Source organism: Podarcis vaucheri (genome assembly GCF_965113315.1).
Source record: "Podarcis vaucheri genome assembly, chromosome: 1".
Classification (NCBI taxonomy): Eukaryota; Metazoa; Chordata; class Lepidosauria; order Squamata; family Lacertidae; genus Podarcis; species Podarcis vaucheri.
Genome location: NC_138759.1, coordinates 84,379,275 through 84,404,647, shown reverse-complemented (window position 1 = coordinate 84,404,647; position 25,373 = coordinate 84,379,275). Strand labels below are relative to the sequence as shown.

Here is a 25,373-nt window from a genome sequence, read left to right as displayed (position 1 = left end):
TCACATTTTGCGCAGCTAAAAAATGTACTCAACATAGCTGAACAGGAAGAGACAGCAATCCAAGCTTATGCAAATCTGACGTGGCTGTTTTGTGAGATCTTTCCTATAGATTTGGTGTGTGCACTGTTGCATCAGGCAGATTGTAACATACCCCATGAATCTCTTCAGAATAGGATAATGACCAGCCTTGGAATAAGTTAATAACTGAGGTTAACACTTAACAGGTGCTGAAAAGTAGAAGGCATCAGTTATACCCTGACATTTTCCACCACATCTTTGGAAAATGCAGGGCTTGGCTGCACCTTTAAAAAGGTAAAGGTAAAGGACCCCTGACAGTTAAGTCCAGTCACAGACGACTCTGGGGTTGTGGCGCTCATCTTGCTTTACAGGCCAAGGGAGCCGGCATTTGTCCACAGACAGTTTTTCCGGGTCATGTGGCCAACATGACTAAGCTGCTTTTGGCGCAATGGAACACCGAAACCAGAGCAGCGCACGGAAACGCCATTTACCTTTCCACCGGAGCGGTACCTATTTATCTACTTGCACTTTTTGCCGTGCTTTCGAACTGCTAGGTTGGCAGGAACTGGGACAGAGCAACTGGAGCTCACCCCAGAGTGGGGATTCAAACCACCAACCTTCTGATCGGCAAGCCCAAGAGGCTCCGTGATTTAGACCACAGTACCACCCGTGTCCCCGGCTGCACTTTTAGGTAGAATGAAATGGCCATCCCAAGGCTGTGGGCACTGTTTTTCTGTTTTTATGATATTGTTTTATTGTTTTTATGTAATCTTGTATATTGGCCTGAATAGACGATGCACTTTTTTCCAGATTCCGACCATGAAAATTAAAGTGCAGCTTAAATTCATGACCTTACAAAAATTGGCTTTTACGATATCTCTGCTGAAACAGACATACGGTAAAACGGAACAAAAAATGTTTTATTGCTGATTTGCAAGCTTGAGACTGTTCATTTGCCATTTATGGGTGTGAGTGCCTGCGGAATTGTAGCAATTTTCAGCCTGTAACCCAATTTTAAGGGAGCGGCTTATATTTGGGTATTGTCTTTTTTTCATGCCCCCTCTCTTGAATTTTAGAGGTGCGGCTTATTTGCAGGTGTGGCTTATATTTGTGCCAATACAGTAGTAAGCCGTTTAGAAATGCTTTACAATGAATGAATGAATGAATGAATGAATGAATGAATGAATGAATGAATGCTGTGTGTGTGTTTGTTTAACAGTATCCCCTGCCCACTCCTCCAGAGGAACCCCACCTTCCCATCCTTCTAAGCTGGCACTCCATTGGTTTTAACACTGGCCTGCTGCTTGTCTGTGCTAGTTGGCTGTGCTAACTAGTTGCCTTCTCCCAAAGCATCACAGACAGTGCCAGAGGGAAAGACTTCTGACCAAGCAAGGTGGCAGAAAGGCAGCCAGTATAGGCCATGCATTCCAGTAGGGATTGAACGTGCTCATGCATTGTGCTGTTCACATGACACACAGTGGCACATCCAGGGATGGAGAAGGAAATTCGATTCAGTTTGTACTTCAGGTCAGTTTCATCTAATTTGCACTTTCCAAAACTAAATGAGAAAGAGTTCTCCTCTCCTTCAAAATCCAGACTTACCCAGCAGCGCTTTAAAAATGCACATTATAAAGGGGAATCTGTGCATACAAAGGCATATATTAATTAAAAGAGCATACAAAAATGCATTGTGTTAAGAGAAAATGCTTGCAAAAATTTGGTGTTCGTTAGTCAAAACTGCATGCAAAAATGTGTTTACTAGGAGAGATTCGCATTAAAATGCTGATTTTTAAAAATGTGGAAATTACTGCAGAAATGTGAAAAACTAAATTTATGGTTGGAAAAATTAGAAATAGAGAGGAATGGAATTGATGGATCTTTCGATCTCTTGTGGCACAGCTGCCACCACAGATGCATGGCAGCATTTGTTTGTGCAGGCAGTGAGTGGGTGAAAGGGTCAGTAAGGGACAAAATGAGATCCAGTGGAAACACTGCTGAACTGGAAGCACATTTACATGTGCCCAAGCATGTTCGAAAGCACCCTCAAGTGCAAGTAGATAAATAGGTACCGCTTTATAGCGGGAAGGCAAACGGCGTTTCCGTGTGCTGCGCTGGTGCCGGCTCGCCAGAGCAGCTTCGTCACGCTGGCCACGTGACCCGGAAGTGTCTCCGGACAGCGCTGGCCCCCGGCCTCTTAAGTGAGATGGGTGCACAACCCTAGAGTCGGACACGACTGGCCCGTATGGGCAGGGGTACCTTTACCTTTACTAAGCATTATGGCAGTCTTCCCTAACATGTTGCCTTCCAGATGTTGTTGGGCTAGAGCTGCCATCATCTACAACCACCAACCATGCTGGCTGGGGCTGTTGGGACTTGGCGTCCAAAAAGTACGGAAGGCATCAATCTGATCTATGGGGCTAGTGTTTGGAGGCCCTGGCACCAAATCTAACGTGGGGGGGGGGACTGTCCTCTGGTACACTAATTGCCAACAAATACAATAAATGACTATGCTTTGGAATGGTCAAGGAACTGTTTAGATGGGCTATCAAATTTAGCATGTATATAAGTGCAAGTTGGCCAGAGAATCCAACAAGGCCACATTTAATTTCAAAAGAGGAAACATTGCAAAACTGCAGGGATTAGTTGCAAGGAAATCGAAAAGGGCGAGTCTAGGGAGTCAAATCTCTTCAGAGTGCTTATTGAAAACCACAACAGCTGAAACTCAGCTAGAATGTATACCACAGATTTGAAAATGTTAAGTCCAAGTAGAGCAGGGGTGCCCAAACTTTTTTCAAAGAGGGCCAGATTTGATGAAGTGAACATGCGTGTGGGCCGACCAAGGTGGTTGAGCTTTTTTTAAGGACATGCCTGAAGTAGAGGCTAGCATACTTGTGGAAAAAGTCGAGAAAACTAGGAAAGGCAAGAAGGCTTCTTTTAAATAAACAAGGCTTGCTCAAATGAGAACAAATAAGAACATAAATTCTAACAGTACAAATGTGTCAAATAGACAAGTTGTGTTTTTTTAAAGAAGTGCTTAGCAGTATTAATATGAAAACAAATGTTTAAAAGTATATTAAAAACAGGTAATCAAAGCAGGAAAACTGGCTGGATGCTAGAAACAGACCAGTTTTCAACCTATAGGAAACAAAACCTTCATGCTTTTCTCAAAACTCAAATCACGCACACATTTATGACATCAGAAAGGAGAAAACAATCATACAGTTTTAATAATACACAAGTGTTGAAAGCTACAACACAGAGAAGTCACCCACCATTTCTCCTACCAGTCCTCTTTACCATTCACAAAAAGAAATACAGGCAACTCCCAATGTGGGGGTTATGTTCTGCACCTCCATGCATATAACTGAAATTGTGTATATTGGGAGCACCCTAGAGAGTCCTCCTGGCTCACGAGGGGACCCTTCCCAGGGCAAAGAGGACATCTCCAGGGTGCTCCCCATTTCTGGGATCAGCTTCTGGGATCCCACACCATGCATGTTCACAGTTGCATGCAGGGGGGCGCACCGCGGGGCCTGCAGAGTCTGCCTTCCTCTTCCCACTCAGCCACCCTACAGCTGGGGGGGGGGAGGGAGGCAGACTGTTTGGGCAGCGCAGAGCCTGCGCGCTCACAAGCCACCATGTCTCTCTTTTTTTATTATTAAATAATTTTTATTAACTGACCAATCAAATCAAATCACATCACATAAATTCCGAATTACAAAGCCGAATTTTAAATTTTTGTTGAGGGGACCCATATTTCAAGATCCGAAGGGGGATTCCGATCATCTTCTTGCTACTGTGTTCATATCCAAATCAGTCCAAATAAAGTTCATAATTCTATCCAGTCTTATCTTGCTGTTTCCACATCTCATCTTGTTCATATATTTTTTTCTTTTTTCTATAAGATCTCTTCTGATAATCTCCTTAAGCAGAAAAACACCAATTATATCCTGTGTGGATTTTTCCTTTCGTCCAATCCTCATATCAAGATGGTTTCCATATATCATCACTTTCATAAATAACATCGCTCTTTCCATCATTAATCTCAGGATCTGTCGTTCTTAAGTCCCACTGAGGAGTCTCACCCACAATATAATAACAGCTCTTTTCCTCCTCCCAGACTCAAGTCCTCCGACAGAGCTTGCTAATATGGCGACGGTATTTTTAACTGCGTCATTCCAGAGCTCTTAAACCCTCTACACTCTTCTTAAAACATGCTTTGGTTAGAAAATTTATCTCCACACAGTCGTAAATCCACAGCTTAAGTTATTAAAACGGCATTTCTGACTTGTGGGAGGAGGGATTCTTGTTTAATCACATAGAACAAAGAAAGGAAAGTTTTTTCCCCCTCCCCCACCCAGTCCCTTTGCCATACCGAGTCTTGGCATATCTTCTCATGATTGATTCTTGTTCCTCTGACTCGTCTTGTTTATCAGACAACTCTTCAGTTAGCAGTCTTTACTCCCCCTCCTTCCTTGAAATATGTGCATTCGCTTCTTCCTAATTGTTCCTTTTGAAGTTTTTGCAGCTAGCGGCGCGGATCAGAGACAGCGTCCAGGAGCACCGAGATCCACAGGAGGGCATTCTGCCTAGTGCCCCCATCCCCACAAATTCGGGAGTGGTATAGGGCACAGCAGGCAAGGGCAGCCCCCCCCCAATCCTGGGGGGGTAGGGAGGCTATTTACTCCCATCACAACCTCCTAATTACCTCCTGTGGGTCGGAGAGATGTTATTGTCAGCCATCTTCCGATGCGCCCCTAGTGGCCCCTCCACAAGCCACCATGTCTCTCCCAGGAGAGACGCGTGGCTTGGGTGCGCTGCAGGCCCCGCAGTGAGTGCTGCTCAGCATTTTGTCACCCCCCTCAGTGGTGACACCCGAGGCGAACTGCACCCCTTGCACCCCCCTTCCTCCGCCCCTGGTTGCACGTGAACAGAGCACTTGTAAATGGTGTGTTGCCTGTACACTTAAGGAAGAATAAATACTGTACTAGCCCAAATATAAGTTGTACTTTTCTTTCCAAATTCCGACCATGAAAAGTTAAAATGAGGCTTAAATTTGCTACCTTACAAAAAATGGCTTTTACAATATCACTGCTGAAGTGGTAAAATGGAACAAAAAATGTTTTATTGCTGATTTGCAAGCTTGAGACTGTTGTGCAATTAATTCTAATGTCATTCATTGCTTTCCCCATATTTTACAGTGCAGTATTGATTTTTTCATTTGCATTTACAGTGCTACAAATGGGTGTTTAACCCACTTGGGGGTCCTCTCCAGTACCTGTAGGAATTTCTTCTACACTTGCCAGTTTCAGGTGGGAGTGCCTGCAGAATTTTAAGGGAGCAGCTTATATTCGGGTATTGTCTTTTTCTCTCCCCCCCCCCCGAATTTTAAAGGTGTGACTTATATTCAGGTGCAGCTTATATTTGGGCCAATACGGTATTTATTAGCGAAGGACATATTGTGTCCACCATCTCTCTCTCTTGATAAATATTAATTCAAAATCAAAATGCTCAAAATAACAACCATACCCTCCTCATACATACAAAAATGTGCTTTGAGCTGTTTGGAGGTGTGGCCTTCAAGGAAACATTTCCAAGCATGCTCAGCAGGCAAGGAGGTCTGCTCTTCTTCTACCTTGTCCTATACAGAAGCTGGAGCTGCTCTCATAACAGCAGGAGGGGAAACCTTCACAACAGGGGCTGAAACACTGGCAATCCTAATACTCAAATTTCACATGTGTGTGTTTTTTTCTGCCCAGAGACACATGTAAGGAATCTCTTTGCCATAGCTTCACCTTTTGATTAGGACTAGCTGAGTGCTGCAGAGACCTGGTTGGCCAGAGAATAGATTGGCAGAAATGCCTCCGCAAGCCTCTGTAAGTTCATAAAAGTATAAAATGTGTGTGGGACTGAAAGTAGTAGTAGGAGGAGGAGGAGGAGGAGGAGGAGTTTGGGTTTGATATCCCGCTTTATCACTACTCTAAGGAGTCTCAAAGCGGCTCACATTCTCCTTTCCCTTCCTCCCCCACAACAAACACTCTGTGAGGAGAGTGGGGCTGAGAGACTTCAGAGAAGTGTGACCTGCCCAAGGTCACCCAGCAGCTGCATGTGGAGGAGCAGAGATGCGAACCCAGTTCACCAGATTACGAGACTACTGCTCTTAACCACTACACCACACTGGCTCCCAATGAAATGTCACCACACATGTGACAAACAGCCCACTGAAGGTAATGTGCTAACAGCAGCGACTGCAGGTGCACAATTGGTTATTTTTACTTATTGGCTTTTCAGTGATGAGGGGAAACCCAGAATAAATGGAAAAAGAAAAAAGGAAGATCTGGTGTTATGATGGTGGCATAAAGTGGATGCTGGGGGAGAAAAAAAAAGGTCATGCATAAGCAGAACTGATTCTACAATGAACTCCCATCAGGAAACACCCTTGGTATGTAAGCATACCAGTATCTTTCAGCTTTTAGGCGCTGAGTGGACAAATCAACCTGCATTACTTGAACTGATCACTAGGTGTCAGAGACACACCACAGGAGAGGAAAAAACATGTGGGGAGAGGGGAATGCTCCTGTATAAATCCTGACATACCCTCCAACATTTCTCCAATGAAAATAGGGACGTCCCATTCCATAAGTAAAATTTTACTATTTATACCCCACACATCTTACTGGGTTGCCCCAGCCACTCTGGACAGCTTCCAACAAATATAAAAACATAATAAAACATTAAATATTAAAAAAACCTCTTCCTTATACAGGATTGCTTTCAGACAGTTCAAGGGTTGGATAATTTCATAGCCTCCAACATTTCTCCAATGAAAACAGAGACATCCTAAGGAAAAGCGAGACATTCTGGGATCTAATAAAAAACCAGGGTGGCTTCTCTAAAGCAGGGATGTCCCTGGAAATCCTGGAAATTAGGGACACCTTGAGAACCTTTCCCGATGGAATTGTATGCTAATTTACATATAGCCCTGGAAGTATCTGTTCAAACCAAGTATTTTTCTGAATAGAATTGTTGTCTGTAAATATACATATTACCAGTGCTTTTTTCCCCTTAAAAATGTTTAGGGATACTCTAATTTGTACTCAAGAAAATCACCATTTTATAGTTCAAATCGGGAAAAATAAATACAGTAAATGGACAAAAGTACAAAGATTCACAGAACGTTTAGGGGTATGCATCCTCCTGCGTCCCCCCCCCCCGAAAAAAGCACTGCATATTACTCAACACAAGTATAATCCTTCAATTCTGTCAACATTTAAAAAACAATTCAGGTTGTACCTTAAAGACTTAGGGCCGAATTCAACCAAATAGTTGTGCTAGCGCAAGAGGGTTTCACCCCCCCTCCTTTTCCTGCACCCCTCCAACTCAGCCCTGGGGAGTCAGGTGAAATCCCAGAACAACTTGGGAGGCAGGTGGAGGGAGATCTGAGAAGCAGAAATGCTTGTGCTGACAAAAGGATCGCCTCAGTGCAATGTTTAATTCCACCCTAATAACTTTGTTGCTGTTACAGACTGCCATGACTTCTCCTCTGTAACATTTTGAAAATATGATTACATTTAGCAAAAAGTATCTTATAATTGTTAATATGTAACATTTTATATAATATCTAACCATGTTTGGTGTGCTGTCTTGTCTTTCGTACCATACAGAAGTTAAAGCAGCTCAAGGTGTATACCTGAAGGCCATAGCCTGTAGAGAGTTTTCCTAACCTGGCTTTAAACTAGTCTCAGCTTCTTCTCTCCTCTCTAACGCAATTTTAATGCCACTTGGCTGGTTCCTTAACAGTACACTCTCACACATACACAATGTATAGCAAGAGATTATTTTAAAATTGCATGCATATATGGAAAGTGATACAAAGGTTTTTTAAATATATCTTGGGAACAGTTGCACCATCATGTATACAACTCAAGCATGAGACTGTGTTCTTTCACAATGACAGCCTCTAGGTCAGAGTTTAGTCCTAACAGCATCATAATGCTTTGCAATAAAATTATTGTTCTTTTTGCTCAACTGAGGGGGCTCTGCTTACTTTTGTTACTGAACTGAACTCTGGATTGGATGTGTGTTAAGGCTGTTACAAAATATGAAAATGAAGGAGGCAGGCAGAAAACTCCGAAATAGGTATTCAGACTAAGAGTTTAATTTGGTTTACAATTAAAAGTTACAAAGTGTTTTGTAAATTCAATGTTACAATAAGTTACAAGAAAGCAGATTCCAACTAAACATCAGGAAGAGCTGTTTGACAGAGGAATGCACTTCTTCAAGGTGCAGATATGCATGTTGGTCGTTTGGGAGTGGTCAATGAATTATCCCAAGAGAAGCATGCATTCTGGCCTTATAATGTTTTCCAGTGCAACCTTATTTAGAAATAGGTTCCATTAAATGTACTGGGTCCTGCTCCCTAGGTAAGAGAATGTGGGATTTCAGACATACAGCCCAGCTCTATGCATGTCTACAAGGAGTAAATCCTGCTGCGGCCAATGGGACTCACTCTTCCTCGGCTTACAGATAGGTAGCCGTGTTGGTCTGCCACAGTCAAAATAAAAAAAATCCTTCCTGTAGCACCTTAAAGACCAAGTAAGTTAGTTCTTGGTATTAGTTGGTCTTTAAGGTGCTACAGGAAGGAATTTTTTTATTCTTCCTCGGCTTGTACGCGTAACTATGTATATACTATAAACTACAATTCCCATAATGCCGGCTCGGCCGGCAGCTGCGCAGTTCTAGCCTCGAGAGCGGAAATGCGCGCGTCCTCCGCAAGTCCCGCCTCTCCTCATTGGACGCCATTTTGTCACCGACTTTCACCCGCCACACGACGGTGCTTTTTTTTCTTAAAGGAGAAGCTACAATGTTTTTTCCCCCCTTTTAAATCCTTCCCGAACGTGAAGCTCCGAGAAACGCGGACGGCGTGAAGCTCAGGGAAACAGGTTTTCGGAAGGTACCGAATCTCTTTTCGTTTCGTTCGTCAAAACAAGAGGCTGTGGGATACCAGAGCGGCCCAAACTGCGGAGCGGACGGGGGGGGGAGGGGGCGACAACGGCAGGACTGAGGGCTTCGCGGGAACAGCGTCACTGCGCGGCACTGAGAGAGCGGCAGCACGAGAGAGAGAGAGAGAGCGCGAAGCCTCCGCAACGATGCCCCTTCCTCAGGGTAACGAAGGACATTTGGCGCGCGAGAGATAACTGTTAAACGGCTCCGCTCTACGACGCGCGCGCCACGGTCAGGATTCCGACAGCGCGCGCGCGCCCCCGACGAAGCTCGCCCGTTGATTGGAGCGTCCTGAGCCAGCCGGCCTTGGCGACGCCGATTGGTGGAGTCGGAAGAGCGGTGGGTGGGGTGTGTCCGGCACCTTCCCTTCTGACTGGCTGGCGCAGAGCGAGGGGGGAGACCTTGCGTCCGGCCTGAACTCCGAACTCGCTCTTGATTGGCCTCGCTCGGCGCGGGAGGGCGGGGGCCCTCTGTACAGAGGCGGGGGGAGCGCTTGGCGCTGCTGTCACGAGCAGGAGGGGCAGCCGCCGCCGCCGCCGCTTGGGCCGCCCTTTGAGCCGCCGCCGCCAGCTGCTCTGATGCCGGGGGCGCCCGAGCAGGCGGAGACCCAGGAGGAAGAGCCGCAGCAGGAGCCACGAGAGAGCGAAGAGGCGAGCGCTCCGCCTCCCAGCGGCCGCCGGCGTCCCCCGCCCACTCCCGCAGCCGCTGCTGGACAGGGGGAGGAGTCCGGCGGCAGTCGGGTGCTCCGAGGAGGCCGAGACCGGGGACGGGCGGCCGCCGCCGCTGCTGCTGCCGCCGCCGCTGCCGCCTCACGCCGAAGGAAGGCCGAATATCCCCGCCGGCGCCGCAGTAGCCCTGGCGCCCGGCAGAACCAGGGGCCCGAGACGCCGTCGGTGCCCGGCTCCGAGGCTGAGCCGCAACCAACCGCCGCTCCGCCTGGCGCTGCCGGCAGGAAGGAGAGCCCGCGCGCCGCGTGAGTATTGGTACTGCTCGCTGGTGAAAGAGAAAGGGGTTGCTTCTCTCCCCCCCCCCCCGCGCGCTTCCCTGTCGCATCCCCACTTTGCCGCTAATGGCATTGAGAAAACGTACATTCAGGAACTTGGCCGCGTTGCCTCACTTTGAGCGCCTCTTTGCCTTATGGCAACGACCCCATGCGAGAATGCTTCATGCGCTGTGTAATCCTGAGCATGTTTACTCTGAAGTCAGCCCCACAGAGTTCAAGTCGGCTTTCTTCTAGGTAAATATCCCCAGAATTATTTCAGGCAGTGCAAGTCTGCACTGGGAAGCACACATCATCTGTGCGTGTTCATGTTAATTAGGGACGGTTACATTACTAATTGGGGATTAAGACACACGCCCCTGACTGTTGTAGGGCCAGTTTCTATACAGGGTCAGCTTAACTTCATAGGAGAAGTGGCTAGTTAGTGGTAATAAATGCTTCCAGGGGTGGGGGCCCTGAAGTGGGGTGGCGTTGTGTAGTCCTTGCTGAAGAAAGCTGGCTTGCGCTCAGTACTTTTATAAGCATTGTCCAGTTTCCCCCTCCCTCTTTTTTTGGTGGGGAAAAGTGTTGGGAGAAAGTATATGTTGCTTTCTGAGGACTTGGCCCTGAAAATAATGAAGAACTGTAATAAAATAAATCAAATAGCTTAGCACTTGAATGAAGTGGTTGTGTGAGAGAACTGGAAAACCAAGACTGACATTTAGGACATTTCTCAACATTTGTGGCAAAAAATAATAATTTCCTGGAATTTTTCCTAAACATATAGTATTAGCACTTGTGAGCACAGCTATGTACCTTTTCCTTAGTTACAAAAGGTTATCTCCTCTCTAAGGAGCTCAAAGCAATGTATGTGATGCTTTCTCTCCCAACCTTCTCCTCACAACAGTCCTATGAAGTTGGCTAGACTAAAAGATAGTGTTTGAGTGGAATTTTGAACATGTATTTCCTAGTTCCTAGTGCAATGCTTTAACCCCTACAATCATCCTTAATGATGAAACTTCCTGAGAAGGAACATATATTTTGTTGAAGCAGATGTAATGCTTAGAATAAATCTTACTTTTCATGCTGTTGTGTTAGTGGTTTCAGCAGAAATTCACCATGTATTTCATTTCGTTTCAGATGCCTGGATAAAACTGTGGTGAAAGGTAAGATTTGAATGTATCACATATAATACAATTACTCTCCTCAATTGTATTTAGCCTGGCAGTCCATTCCCAACTTGTAAACATCTGGATATCCTTGAGAGGTTCACATGAATAGTAGAAATTGTTTGTTACCAACTGTAGAATGTATTGCTTCGGTCCATTGTTTTATTTTTAGCTATTATGGGTAATAACAGTTGGTTGATAGATTCTTTTCTGAACTTGACTAAACCTTTTTAAAAATGATCTTAATTCTAATGGTTATCAAAACATCTCATGTAAATGAATTCCATGAGTTGATTTCACATTGTCTGCACTACTTCAGTCTGTCCTAAACTACAGTACTGTCAAATTCACAGGCTAGAAGAGTCCCATCTGGATGTGCTGTCTTGTCACTTTTTTGCAATTATAACTTAAATTTTAATGTGATCGCTTCTTTTATTGGTCATATGTACGTATATACATTGGTCATATATCTTGTCAATGGATGGTGGATCAGGTGTGGCTATGTCTGATGCACCTTCAGTTAAAACTGATACCGATCATTCATTTGCCTGCTTTACACCTTTAATTACTTCAAAACCCTTTTTAATTTTTGCCATCCAACAGTTTTACTGTCTTTCTATCTGTAGCTGACATGTTTAAAGGAAACGTCTCTATTTAGATATCTTTAGTATATATTTCCTCTTGGGTTTCCTGTTAATATAATTAATTAAAATGTGGGAGACCTACTTCCAGGATAGCTACATTTCATTAATAATCAAATAGTACATTATTTAATTATTTGAAACTGGCATGTCTGAAGCAGGGTATGGTAACCGCATCCTGTGTCTTCTAATATGAGTTACAGGTCCTATTTTCTCTTTTCTGCTAGCTAAGATTATGAGGGGTGAGAGGGGTTGATCAGCCTTTTCTTGGACCTTGAAGGAGCTGTTTCTGCCAAATAAATGTCATTAGACATAGACATATAAACTCTATTTCAACTTTTTGAGGTCCCTCTGTCAAAGACTCAACTACTCTGTAGTAGTTTTTTCTTTCAGAAGGTTTTGGGTCCTTTGTAAAGACTCATTTGCTGCTGTTTGTACCAGTGAGAAATCCCTGTCCACTGAATTAGCAGTCTTGTTTCTTCTTAAAAGCCCGATCTTATTTTTCTCCTTCTTTAAATGTAAAAAATTAAGAGTTTACCCAGAGAGCAAAATATTGCAGGGTAAGAAAAATTGTTTCCTATTGGAGAGCTTTGTGTGCAGGTGTCTTTCTCCTTACCGCGCTGGAGCTTTCCTATAGTCAGATTTAAATTGCCTTACATTAGATAATCGCACAGCAAGTGTCCTGCATGTCAGCATTTATTGATTTATTCTCTAATTGTTCACACAGATTCATAGGTTAGGTTGTGGAAGGTAAGAAGTATTGGGATTGTTAGAGCAAACATTTTTAGACGGTGTATAGAGTTATTGGTAGCTTCAGACAAGTGTTGATAGTTATCTTGGAAAAATGTGTCCATTTTTGGTCAACTATTTTTAAGAAATGCATTTGATCCGGAATAGGTGCAATGAACAGTATCTAAAGCAATCATTGAAAGAAAGAATGTATAAGAAGAGGTTATTTGTTTTGTGTAAAAGTGATTGCACAGAGCAGCCTATTATAAAGAGCATTGCCTATTTACTTATTACAGTTTATATTCCTCTTTGAAACTAGAAGTTGCCAAAGTAGTGTACAACGTAGGTCAGTCCATTAAAAATCAAGCACATTGACCACCTTTAGAGTATAAAAATTATATCTATATCTAAGAGAAAGTAAAACTGGTCTAACATATCAAAGGCCCAGGTGAACAGGTTCATATTTACTATTGGTGCTGACTAAATATTGAAGGGAGACCATTTCACAGGGTGGGTAGTATCACAGCAAAAGCAATATTTATAAACAAAGTTTACATAAATGTTCTGCAACTTCTCTTGAGCTATTTACTCTAAGAGTGCCCTTCTCTAGCGCTGCACCTCCCAGCTTGTGATTCTTTGTGGTCTGGAGAATGCATTGCTTTTTGTTCCATTCCAGCTATATGATTCTAAAAGCAAAGGTGGTGTTGTTGTTTTTATTCTTGATTCAGATAAACTGACCTGGTCTCTGAGTACATCATTTGAGGCCCTTCTCTGTGGGCCCTGGGAAGTCTGTAGGATTGTAACAGGAGAGCAGGCCTTTTCACTTTGTGATTTCCTGCTTGTGGAATGCTCTCACCCAGGCATAGGCAAACTCGGCCCTCCAGATGTTTTGGGACTACAGCTCCCATCATCCCTGACCACTGGTCCTGTTAGCTAGGGATGGTGGGAGTTGTAGTCCCAAAACAGCTGGAGGGCCAGGTTTGCCTATGCCTGCTCTCACCCAAGAGTCTTGCCTGGTGCCATCTATATTTTTAGGCACAGGGGAAAAACTTCCCTTTTTACCTGGGCTTTTTGCCCTTGGAAGCCTTTAAAATACATCTATATTTAAAATAAGTGAGGCAAGATCTGTAATACAGGCAACTCCTCATTTGTGCGGCAGTTGCATATCAGGTTATTGCATGTGTCAGCGGTTGGGCGTCAGCCCTCCCTGCTTATTCCAGGGCCAAAAGTGGTGTGATTGTCGGTGGTCATACATCAGTTGGACACACGCAAAATGGTCGCTGCTTGTATCTTTTATTTGTAAAATTTGGGGGTTTAAAAGGTTTTTATTGATCATGTTTATTGTAATTGGTTATATTATTTCTGTTGTGTCTGTAAGTCCCTTTGCATCATTTCCATGAGTAAAGTAACTAATAAATAATAATCACCATCTGATATTTATATCACAGATCCCAAAGAAGAGACAGAAGAGGAAGAAGTCTCAAATATTCTTGCTGCTGGAACCCCGGTCGGTATAGCCAGGCCCAGTCGGGGCTGGCGTAGCAACAGGGCAGCAGCTGCTGTTCGTCAGTGTGATACAGATAATTCACGGAGCTCTAGATCCAAGACTGGGTCTTTGCAGCTCATCTGCAAATCAGAACCAAACACAGACCAGTTAGAATTCGGTATGTGCTGCTTTCAGTCCTTGAAAAATGCAAAGCAGGACCAGTAAGGAGTGTGGCCTAGGGTATGATGTGAAGAGAGTCCTAAGCACCAGATGGAGAGGCTTGGAAGACTGCATTTGAAGTTCCCCAACCTTATTGTAAAGCATAAAATTTATAGGATTTGAAAGCCACAAATTAGTATTGTGCCTTAAAGTTGACAGTTACTAAAAATAGTTTTTGCCCATGTAGTCACGCGCAACACAGACCAGGTGCAAATATAGCTTAATTGTTAAAATGCAAGCTATAAGCATTTCACACAACACATTTCATTACTATTGATGCCTGCGTGGCTTGGGTTGTAATTTTCTTACATATTATGTACTGTCCTTTTTGTGCAAAATTGGAAACAGTATCTCCATACGTTACATCATACGGATATTTGACATGTTGCATCATTTTGATGCAGCACTACAGTGATATATACAGTGGTACCTCAGGTTACATACGCTTCAGGTTACAGACTCCACTAACCCAGAAATAGTGCTTCAAGTTAAGAACTTTGCTTCAGGATAAGAACAGAAATCTGGCTCCGGCGGTGTGGCGGCAGCAGGAGGCCCCATTAGCTAAAGTGGTGCTTCAGGTTAAGAACAGTTTCAGGTTAAGAACGGACCTCTGGAAAGAATTAAGTACTTAAAATATAAAAATATGCTTTTGTTTCTAACTTTTAGAGGTCACAGAAGAGCATTCATCTCCAGCTGGAATCAGGTAAGTTTTGATTGCCGTGTTCTTCCATAATTAGTGTATTTAGAATATTGGTTTGTGCATAAGAAACTGATTCAAACAGGGTGCTGTCAGGCTAAAATATCGCTCAAAGATGCTTGGATTATACAAATATAACAGATGTCTGGTGTCTTGAATTAATTCAGAGGCTGACTTGCTTAGATGATGACCTAAAGTTAGGGAAAGCTAATCTGTGGCCCTAATATGTTACCCGATAGAAATATTGCCAGTAGCCAGGGTTGGAGGTTTGAAGCACTGGGGATTAACTGTCTACCATATAAATAAATGCTCAGCCAGTTTTAGAACTGATGAGGGCTAAGTTTTTAACCATTGAAATTGATAGGAAAATAGAAGATATATCTAAAGAGATTGTTACAAAGAGAGAGAATGATTTAGATAATGTTAATTCTACTTGCATTCCCACTATCCTGCAATATGATTCCTGTTATTGGATTATTTGAACTATTGCTGATGCAGGCTCCTAGCAAGTGAACAGATAGCTTGCTGTCTCTTTTGCATGTTCCAGAAAAAGTGCCTTTTGTCTACTGTGTACTCTGTGCATAATATTGTAAGGCCCAGAAAAAGTGTGTGAAGTTTATACTGTTCTCTTCTGTGTTCAGGAATATGTTGATATAAAAATTCTGTTCATCCTTTCACTTTCTTTTCTCCTCTTCACTGCATCAACAGTGATGAAGAAGAAATGCTTATCAGTGAAGAAGAGGTTCCTTTCAAAGATGATCCCAGAGATGAAACCTATAAACCACATTTAGACAGGTGTGTTCCATTTTCCAAGCAAAAAGGAATTTTATGTCTGATGTGCTAATGGAATAGCTGCCAGTTCAGACCCATAGTTAGAAACACACACTTAAATATTAAGTTTCCACTTTTGTGAGCAACTGGACTCTTTAAAAATTGGCAGAGACCAAGGCATGTTTACTAATTACAGGGCTAGCAAACATGAAAACTTGGAAGTGCCTCAAAATCCATGTTGAAGAATTGTCTAAAAGATTCAGGTTGTTGCCAAACTGCAGATGAAAGGTTTCCTGAAGTAGAGAATATGTGATGTCTGTTTCTGCAGGGAAGCTCCAAAGCAGAAGAAAAAAACAGGGAAGGGAAAAGAAGAAAAAGAGAAACAGAAAGAGATTAAAGTGGAGGTGGAAGTCAAAGAAGAAAGTGAGTTCCGAGAAGATGAGGAACCACCTAGGAAGTGAGTAAAATTCTGTGGCTTTGTGTACAAGCCATGTAATGTGATCAAAATTAAAGGCCACGTATGTGCTTTGTACTGGATCTGGAATATTTATTTCTATATCACCCATGCTATGAAGTCTACAGTTGAGTGGTTGTGTAGATTTTTTAAGGCCAAGAAGAATGTCTGGTTCATTACTTTCTGCTAGTCTACCAACATCGAAGTTATCTGCTGACTTTGCATGGCATTACACTGAGCACAAATAAGTTATTGAGTTGAATCTAACAAAGTCATTGCATAAGCAGAACAACTTTCATTCACCCAATGGAACTTCACTTCTCTCTCTTCTTCTTCTTCCTGCACCCTCACCCCAAATATTCTCTGGAGGGTTGAGGAGGAAATCCAGAACAGATTTAGGATGGGGAGTGTTTCATTGTACAAGCACATTAGATTCATTTGTTTTTGAAGAACCTGTGGCATCTGATCATTTATAGGAGATTACCTGCGCTCATGGTTTGGGGTCTTTGTTTACTAGATAAGATGTAGAAACTTGCAGCATTTCTCTTTTTGAGGGGAAGGAGTACTAGATCCTGCAGTTGTGTTGTGTACACAAATTAAATTTCAGAATTTTAAGGTGTATGAAAGCATTGTGCTCTTCTAACATCCATGCTGTATTGGTGGTACTGAGGGTAGGGGCAAATGATGGTCCTGGAGTTGGCTAATTGTTTCCCTCCTAAATAGATGCTCTTGGCCAAATTGAGGACTGCATGCTAGGGCTTAGTGGGAAGGGAAAGACACCTCACTCTTCTCTTCGAGAACCTTTGTAGAGGTAATGATCAGGGATTTCTCACCCTTCCCACGGGAGTGTTCAAAGAAACAGTAACAGTGGCAAGGATATTGCTTGCATTTTCTGTAAAAGCCTATCTGTATTTGTTGTTATAAGTAACTGAGTTTTTGTAAGTAAATAAAAAACTACTAAGTTTAATAAATAACAATAATCTTGTGAGAGAGGGACTACCTCTTCTTCACAGAGGAGAAGGAGGGAGGGATTATATCTCTTCCATCTGCTTTTGAAGTAGAAGGCAGCAGTGTACTTTTCACAAAACCCCATTGCAAAGATTTTACTTTACTTTGCCTGCACACATATACCTCAAGACTAGAAGGGAGGAGTTGATAAGACCTCAAGGAATTGGTTTGATTAGGAAGCCAAGTGAAAATTTTAGGTGTCTGGAGAGATCCCTTAATGAAAAGAAGTTCCTATTAGAAAAAACATGTTGCAATACTAGAATTTATATCTTCTGAAAGTTGTACATTGGGACGCAGGTGACACTGTGGTCTAAACCACTGAGCCTCTTGGGCCTGCCCATTGGAAGGTTGGCAGTTCGAATCTGCATTGTGGGGTGAGCTCCCGTTGCTCTGTCCCAGCTTCTGCAAACCTAGCAGTTTGAAAGCATAGCACTGCAAAAAGATAAATAGGTACTGCTGCTGTAGGAAGGTAAAAGGCGTTTGTGCTCTGGCACTCATCACAGCCCTCCGTGCACCAGTAGCGGTTTAGTTATGCTGGCCACATGACCCCAGAAAGCTGTGGGTGAACACCGGCTCCCTTGGCCTGAAAAGCAAGATGAGTGCCCCACCTCAGTCGCCTTTGACTGGACTTAACTGTCCAGGGGTTCTTTACCTTTACCTTACATCTGCTTGCTTGGGGGTTGGTTGTGTTAGAATGAATTCTGTGCCAGCCGGATAACAGAAATATATGTAAATAAGTTACATTTTATTGTGAATAAGCTACTTGTTCTGTTCTGTACTTGTTTTATTTTAGTGGTAGATTTTTGTCATTAATCAACTTGCCATCTGAAGAATAGTTCCCTTTGCATGTACATCAGTAAATGTGCTTTCTTTTTCTCTTTGTTTTCGCTTTTGTCCATGTGGTCTTGTTCTAGAAGAGGAAGGAGGAGAAAAGATGACAAGAGTCCACGACTTCCCAAAAGGAGGTGAGCTTCTTTTACTTTTTCTATCTTAATATAGTGATACAATATAAACTTGACTAACTGGATATTGGTTCTCTAAAGTTCTGCTGAGGCAGATCCTCCCCATGCATTTAGTTTTGCATATAAAAAATGAAAGACTCTTCTATGTATCATAGCAGGTTTCCCTTCTCTACAGTCTGCATGGGAACAAACTAGTACCTTCTGTGGGCTTATTTAAAGGCTTGCTTGCACTAGTCTCTTTTTGAATAACCTAATCCCATTTGATACAGTATGTTTACAGGAGTGATTAAATTTTTATCCTTGATTCAGGTCCATTCTGTGCTGCTTTTTCTATACTGTATTTCATTTGCCTGCTCAGTTCTTGCATACTTTGTAAAGTGAGTTGTTTTGAAATGTTTATTATGTAACTCTAATGGAACCATTTATAATATTCATGGTTAAACAAAAGCAAGAAAAGCTAAACGAAGCTGTGTAGTCCCAACTGCAAACCATCCTGCTAAGAGGATAATGACGCAGCTTGTATACATTTCTAACTTCCAAATACATTGTGATCCAAAGAGTTGCTTCTGGGGATGGCTGACTACTTCAGTGATAAATTGTCCCTCTAAGAGTCACGCCCTAAAGGAAGGGGGTGCAGAAGTTGTGTTGAACACAACAGTGCAGATGTTTTTCTGCAAAGGATTTCAGAAACCACAATTACTCTAGAAAAATCATTTTTTTTAAAGTAACATTTTTATTGAGGTTTTCCAAAGAATTTTCCATGGCCAAAGGCTAATGTGGCTTCTTTTACTGCTCACCCCTTGCAGTCCACCTCTCTGTGTTCATTAGAAAAGTATATTGTCTACATTTGTAATAGTACTCCATGTCATTCTGTCCCCATCTTCGCTCCTGTTTTTTCCTTAGGAAAAAGCCCCCAATACAATACGTACGTTGTGAGATGGAAGGATGTGGCACAGTTCTTGCACATCCTCGCTATCTGCAGGTGAGAATAATTTATAACTATATGTTTGCATCTATTTATTTTTAGTTATAAATATTTCCAAGGCCTGTGTAATCTGTGCTGTTTTCCTTAGCCCTCATACTACCATGAGTTGGTAGAAAATCCTTTAGGAGGAAAGGCAGGATGTAAACTTAATAAAGAAAATAAATGTTGCATTATTGCCCTTTATATGCATGTACTAAAGTGTCACAAATGCTGAGCTTGACTTTACCAGTGAACCTTTCTTCTGTTACTATTTTTAATATTTGTGAACCTTCTAAGTTTTGCTTGTTTTCAGCATCACATCAAATATCAGCATCTGCTGAAAAAAAAATATGTATGTCCTCATCCGTCTTGTGGGAGACTATTTCGGCTCCAGAAGCAACTTTTGCGGCATGCCAAACACCATACAGGTAATATAGGCTATAAGACAAAATTGCCACACTTTGCTAAAGAATATAGGACGAAAGCAGTAGCGGCCAGCAGGGTGGTGTGGTGTTGTTTACTTGGATTCCCAATGTGAAGGTTGTTGCCGCTAATGGGGGCGGGGGCGGGGAGAGCAGTGCAGTGCAGGCACAGTGACAGAGCCAGTCTGCTCCTCCCAACACTGCCCACTCCATGCCGCCTCTCAGTTCCTGGTGGCAACCTCTGCTTTGGGAAGCTAGGTAAGCAACACAGCTCCACCAGCTGTTGCTGGAGGAAAATGAATAGTTTTTCTTTTTAGGTGTGTGAAACCTCAATCCAGGTGTGATGTGCACAACAAATAGAAATTGTAGCAATTTCAGTGTTTAATAAAATGCAGAAATAAAACGTTCAGTGCAAAGGTGGAGGAGTTCTCTTTGTGTATTTGGGCCTTAAAATGCCCATTAGGTTTTTGGTCACAGCTTAAACTAGCTTTGAAAATAATCACCTGCAGGTTATGCTAGATCACAAAGTTTTTATCACAAACCAGCATCAAACCAACCCAAAAATATGAACTTGATAGGGAGGGGAGGAGGTTAATCTGTATACCTAATCCTGGTGGCTTGTTCATCAGTTCCATATAGTGGATGTTGACATCTTTTTCCATATGAAAGGAGCTGCAATTATTCTTAACACACTTCTGGCAAAGGTTAATATTAAGCTTTTACTATTTACTTATTATTACACTAATAGCCCACCTTTTCTCCAACGAGCACACTTCTCCCCCTCTCCATTTAATTTTTGGTGCCTGAAACTTTTCAAGTGTGTCAGTGTTTAGATCTGAACAATCCTGAAGAAATTTTGTCTGGATACATATATTCTGACATTCCCAAAAAGTAAACTGAAATGTCAGTATTCAGATAAGAAAGTAGACCATCTGCTATGCATATATACTCAAAATGTTGACGATGACTAGTACAGAAGAAAGCAGTAGGCAAAATACTAGGTCCAACCTCCTAAAGTTAGTTGGGTTCTCTTGTTGTATTCTCCTCACACTGAGCCTGATCTGTAGGGCAGGAGTGGGGAACCACTTTTGAAAAGATCAGAAGGATCTGAACCCACCAGAGAGCAGTGGTGCTTGCATTCAGCAGTCAGTTTGAACAGTGGCAAATGGAAGCCCTGCTGCAAAGGAACAATCGAGAGAACAATCTAAGCTGCATGCTTCCTGTTTTCCCTTAGCAGTGGGGCTTGTATTCTGCATTGTTTAAATTTGCCAACTTTGCTAGGTGAATGATAGATGACCATGGCTGGCCACAAAGAGCTGTGATGGCCACATTGGCTGGCCTCATTGGGCCTGATTTAGCATGGTCTGGAGGTTCCCCAACTGATGTGAGGAAGACGGGGAAACAAGTGAAATACTAGTTATTTATATATAAAAAAGAAATGACAAGCAACTGTTACTCAAATGCAAATTAAGTATTTTACATTGTATCTATCAAGCTGTTTTATGTCCTTATAGAGAAATCTGGCCCTATCTCCTATTTCTGGCTACTTCCCTATGGCTCTTGTTTGTTCTTGCATGTGTTTTGATCTAACCCAGACTATTTCTTCCAAGGACAGTGTCTGTTATGGGTGAAGTTACGAAAGGGCTTTGTGCAAGTATGCACATTTATTCACTTGTATATATTTGTATGGAAGTTGTGGCGTACAGGCACCTTAAATTGGGTAATGTGTAACTTTAATAGTCTTCAAAGAGAAATACTATTTACCTGTGATTGGCCCAGGAAAAAAAATAGTCTGGCCTGGATTCAACTAATCCAGCACAGTAGCCAGCACAAAGGTTCCCACTAGTTCAGTGGGGCTTCACCTCCCACTCCTCCCTTAAATACACAGGGTTCAGAAGAGCTCCCAGAACAGCATGGGGGCGGGGCGGGGATTGGTCCATTGGGCAAACAGAAATGCTTGCACTGATGGAGCAACTAGAAGAGTGTGACACTGAATTCCTCCCTGTGTACCTTGCAAGTCTAGTGTGGAGGTTTTCCATACCTTCCCTCTTCATTGGAATCTTTTTGGAAAAGAAAAAGTAGGAATGCATGAAAGTAACATCTAGGAATGGCTTGGTAGTGATATACAAATGTATTTTCAGCTGAGAAATATATCCCTGCTGCTTTTAAACAGTCCCCCGCACTCTTACAAGGAAAACATTTTAAAACATGAGTATTATGATTGGAGCATTAAGGTATTTTCCAGATGTACAAATAGGAATCTGATTAGGAACAAGACTTGATTATTGAATACTGTGTGCTGCTTTCCAGATCAAAGGGATTATATTTGTGAATACTGTGCCCGTGCTTTCAAGAGTTCTCACAATCTGGCAGTTCACCGAATGATCCACACAGGCGAGAAGCCATTACAGTAAGTAATGTCATGTTTTATCCTGCGTCATGAGGGATTAGACCAGCTATATCTTTGGGTGCCTTTCTTAGGCTACCCTTCTGTATTCCACTCTTATTTCTTAACTTATTTCAAATTCTTCTGTCCAACTTGATAGGCCAGAGGTGCTCTAAAATATTTGTATAAAGAATCACATTCCTGTAGTATCAGCAGCAGAAATAACATCTGTATTGTGCCATAATTCTTCAGGCAGACTTTCTCTGCCCTCACACTGGTGACACCTTTCAGCTACTTGCCTAACAGGGAACAGGTCTACTAAGGACCTCTGGGGCAAGGAAGGAGTAAGGCGGAGCAACTCATTTGGCCAATGACTGAGGCTAGGTTTCCCTTGTGTTGTAAATTACAATACTTTATTCTTGCAGCCTTATTTCATATTTCTTTTCCCACCCCACTTTTTTCTTTAGATGTGAGATCTGTGGATTCACCTGCCGACAGAAGGCCTCATTGAACTGGCACATGAAAAAGCATGATGCAGATACATTTTACCAGTTTTCATGCAATATCTGTGGAAAGAAGTTTGAGAAAAAAGACAGCGTTGTAGCACATAAGGCTAAGAGTCACCCAGAGGTGCTTATTGCTGAAGCCCTGGCAGCCAATGCAGGCGCCCTCATCACCAGCACTGAGATCCTGGGTACCAATCCAGAGTCGGTTGTCCCGCCCACTGATGGCCAGGGCCTCCCCCTTCTTCCAGATCCCCTTGGAAACACCACTCCTGGAGAATGTCTACTGCTGAACCCTGACGGGATGCCCAAGGCATATTGCAGTGGGGGTGATCGGGTCAATCTGATGGCTGACGGGAAGATCTTTGTTGGCACTGCTAGTGGCGAGAGTACGGAAGGGCTGGTCATGAACACCGAGATCCTTGGAGCGACCACTGAAGTTCTAATTGAAGATTCTGATTCTACAGGACCTTAGTAGGGAAAAGGAGCACATGGGTGTTGGGACAACTTGAACTTGTATTTAAAAAAATAAATAAATGGGAAAAGCTTATTCAGTATAGAGAAACTAAAACATTTAAATTACTAGTCAAATAACTAAAGGGCCTGCTCCCCCTCTGCCCCACCTCTCCTCCCTCCCAGAGTGGATCACTACACATTCTTTTGCAGTTCCCTTCTTGGAGAGGAATGTTGCCTTTACACAGAGACTGACAAAGCAAGGAATTCTTGTAATGCAGTGAAGGGAAGCAGCCAGAGCCTATCCCTCTCCCTGCCCTTCCACAGTAAGCAAACTTCCTGCTTCTTGACCAATGTTGCAAGATTGAAGGTGTTTGTATTCTGGATCACTATCTCATTTTCAAAACCCTACTTTGCACCTCCCAGTCACGTCATCCTTTTCTATGCATTATTAAATTCTGACCCTTTGCAGGCTCCTACTTCTCCTAGGGCTTGGGAATATAGCTTGGCACTTTAGGACCCTTCAGCAGGATGAGCTGTAAAACAGCATATATTCCCCCTTTCTCTCATCCTTCCTTCTGCCTCAGTAAGGAGAGAGAAGGGGATTCTGGCACTCGGGTGCTCACTTTTTCATAAGGGGTGCCATCCTTTTCTACAGTTGCTCTGGCTGCAAAAGCCCTGTGTAGGAGAGGCAACAAGAATGGGTGCTAGACTGGTAACAGAAAATTTGCACTTTGAACGTGTCTTGTTTTTAAGTTGTGATAACAAATTCCTTATTTATTTTATTTTTTTTTTAAAGATCTAGCTGCTGTCTAGGGAGGATTTTCTTTCAAAACCATTTCTTCTTAAGGGGTATAAAATGGAAGCAGCCTCTTCAGCAAACCATGTTAAGGAATTGTCCATCTCCCTGCTTGAAGGAAGTGCTAGTGTAGCAGAATAGGTCTTCGTGCCCTTTCTAGTGAACAGGGAGATTTCAGCATGTGTTGTTGTTTGGAGGAGGAGGATTTCTTTGTGAAGAAGTAATACCCACTCCAAAGCTTTGTCCTGCCATTAATCTCTCCCCCAGCTTTCCTAACGCTTTGCTCACTTAGGTTGCATTATTAGTTTTGCATTTCTCTAGTTTTGGTAAGATAATGCCATTAAGAAAAAGCCTGTTTTTGAGGATGTGTTATATATAGACTGCTGAATAGATTGACTGTCCAAAGACGCTTGGACCCAGTCTTTAAAAACCTATTTAGATGCAACACTGACATTGAGTGGTGGCAGCTCCAGACCTCCTTGGCCATATATCCAGCATTTTCACATAGGTGCATATCCTCTTGTTTCTGTCATAGTTGGTGGCTGGGGTATCACTAAGGAGTGCAATAGTCTAGCATTTTGTGGAGAGCTTAGAAAAGCAACTGACACCTCAAAAATTTACTTGGATATAATTTGCATGAGCTTTTGACTGTTACCCGACAGCTTGTGGTGACAAAGTATTCCAGCGAACCTACTTTTCTATTTTACTGGCCTAGTGTATTCATATTCACAGGAACCGAGAATGAGGAATTATCTTAGACATGATCCTGATTGATTTTTTTTGTTTGGTAATGTTGCCGCCCTCTTTTAAATCAGTGGTTATAGAAAGAGGTTTTTCAGTCTATACTGTAGTTCTACCTCATGTAGTTCCAAATTACTCTGGATAGCACTAGCTAGCATCATTCCCAGCCACAGTTTTAATTTATCTGGAGAGATGTGTAAATGGAGCTCCTTTATTGAGTTGGAAGCTAAGCATCAACCGGGTATTTCCATGGGGCACTAAAATGATGCAAACTATTGCTGTCTGCCAGGGTTTTATTTACCAACTTGTGTTCCTTCCGTTTCTGCAGACTGGTTGGAGGTTTGTCAACAACCTGCTAGGCTGCAGTGTGTAGCTGGGGTGCTGCATGTGGCTTTAGGCTGTGTGTTTTACAGGCTTGACATGAAGCTACGTATCCTGTGATTAGGGTTAACACCAGAAAGGTATTTGCAGTTGAGAGCTGCTTCTGTATACTGCTGAAGAGGCTGTCCTCTTTTCTGCAGCATAAGGAATTTCACTGCTGTACCAGCAAGAACACATCATAGGCTCTTTTTCAGTGTTGTTGGGGCTGTTAACTTTTGCTGTAGGTAGGTAGTTGCCAAGCTACTTGAAGTTCTTTCTCAGCTTGAGTTGCCCATCAGCTTATTACCTTTCCTAGACAGCTCTGTTGATCTTTTTTCCCCTCTGTTGGTGTGTGTGTGTGTATGTGTGTCTGTATATAATTTTGTCAAAGAAACATTGTCTTGTGTTTAACCAGGTCAGCTCCTTGCACTCTGGGGTGAATAACTTCTGGTCTAGATTTATGAACTGAAACCATTTGCCTTGACATAAACTGTTCCTGCTGCTTCCCCTTAATGTGTCTCCCACCATACGCATGCAGTTTTGCTTCAATCAATTATTATAATACTTGCAATAAACTATTTATATTTTCCTCTTATAAGCTTTTTCCAA

At 42.7% G+C, this 25,373-nt stretch overlaps 1 protein-coding gene across 2 annotated transcripts; it reads left to right on the top strand.

Moving 5' to 3' along the window:
• The first annotated feature begins 9,573 nt into the window (after positions 1-9,573).
• On the top strand, positions 9,574-23,655 carry ZFP91 (ZFP91 zinc finger protein, atypical E3 ubiquitin ligase). 2 transcript variants are annotated; one of them, XM_082211742.1, is made up of 11 exons: positions 9,574-9,994; positions 11,141-11,166; positions 13,988-14,203; positions 14,911-14,947; positions 15,650-15,736; positions 16,041-16,169; positions 18,092-18,139; positions 19,040-19,118; positions 19,414-19,528; positions 21,833-21,932; positions 22,376-23,655. In XM_082211742.1, exons 1-11 carry the CDS (start codon positions 9,600-9,602, stop codon positions 22,884-22,886), a joined length of 1,743 nt encoding a protein of 580 aa, XP_082067868.1. In that variant the 5' UTR covers positions 9,574-9,599; the 3' UTR covers positions 22,887-23,655. The 2 variants fall into 2 exon arrangements, with proteins under 2 accessions (XP_082067868.1, XP_082067867.1); XM_082211741.1 differs by having other exon boundaries at positions 9,585-9,994; positions 18,089-18,139.
• The last annotated feature ends 1,718 nt before the right edge of the window (positions 23,656-25,373 follow it).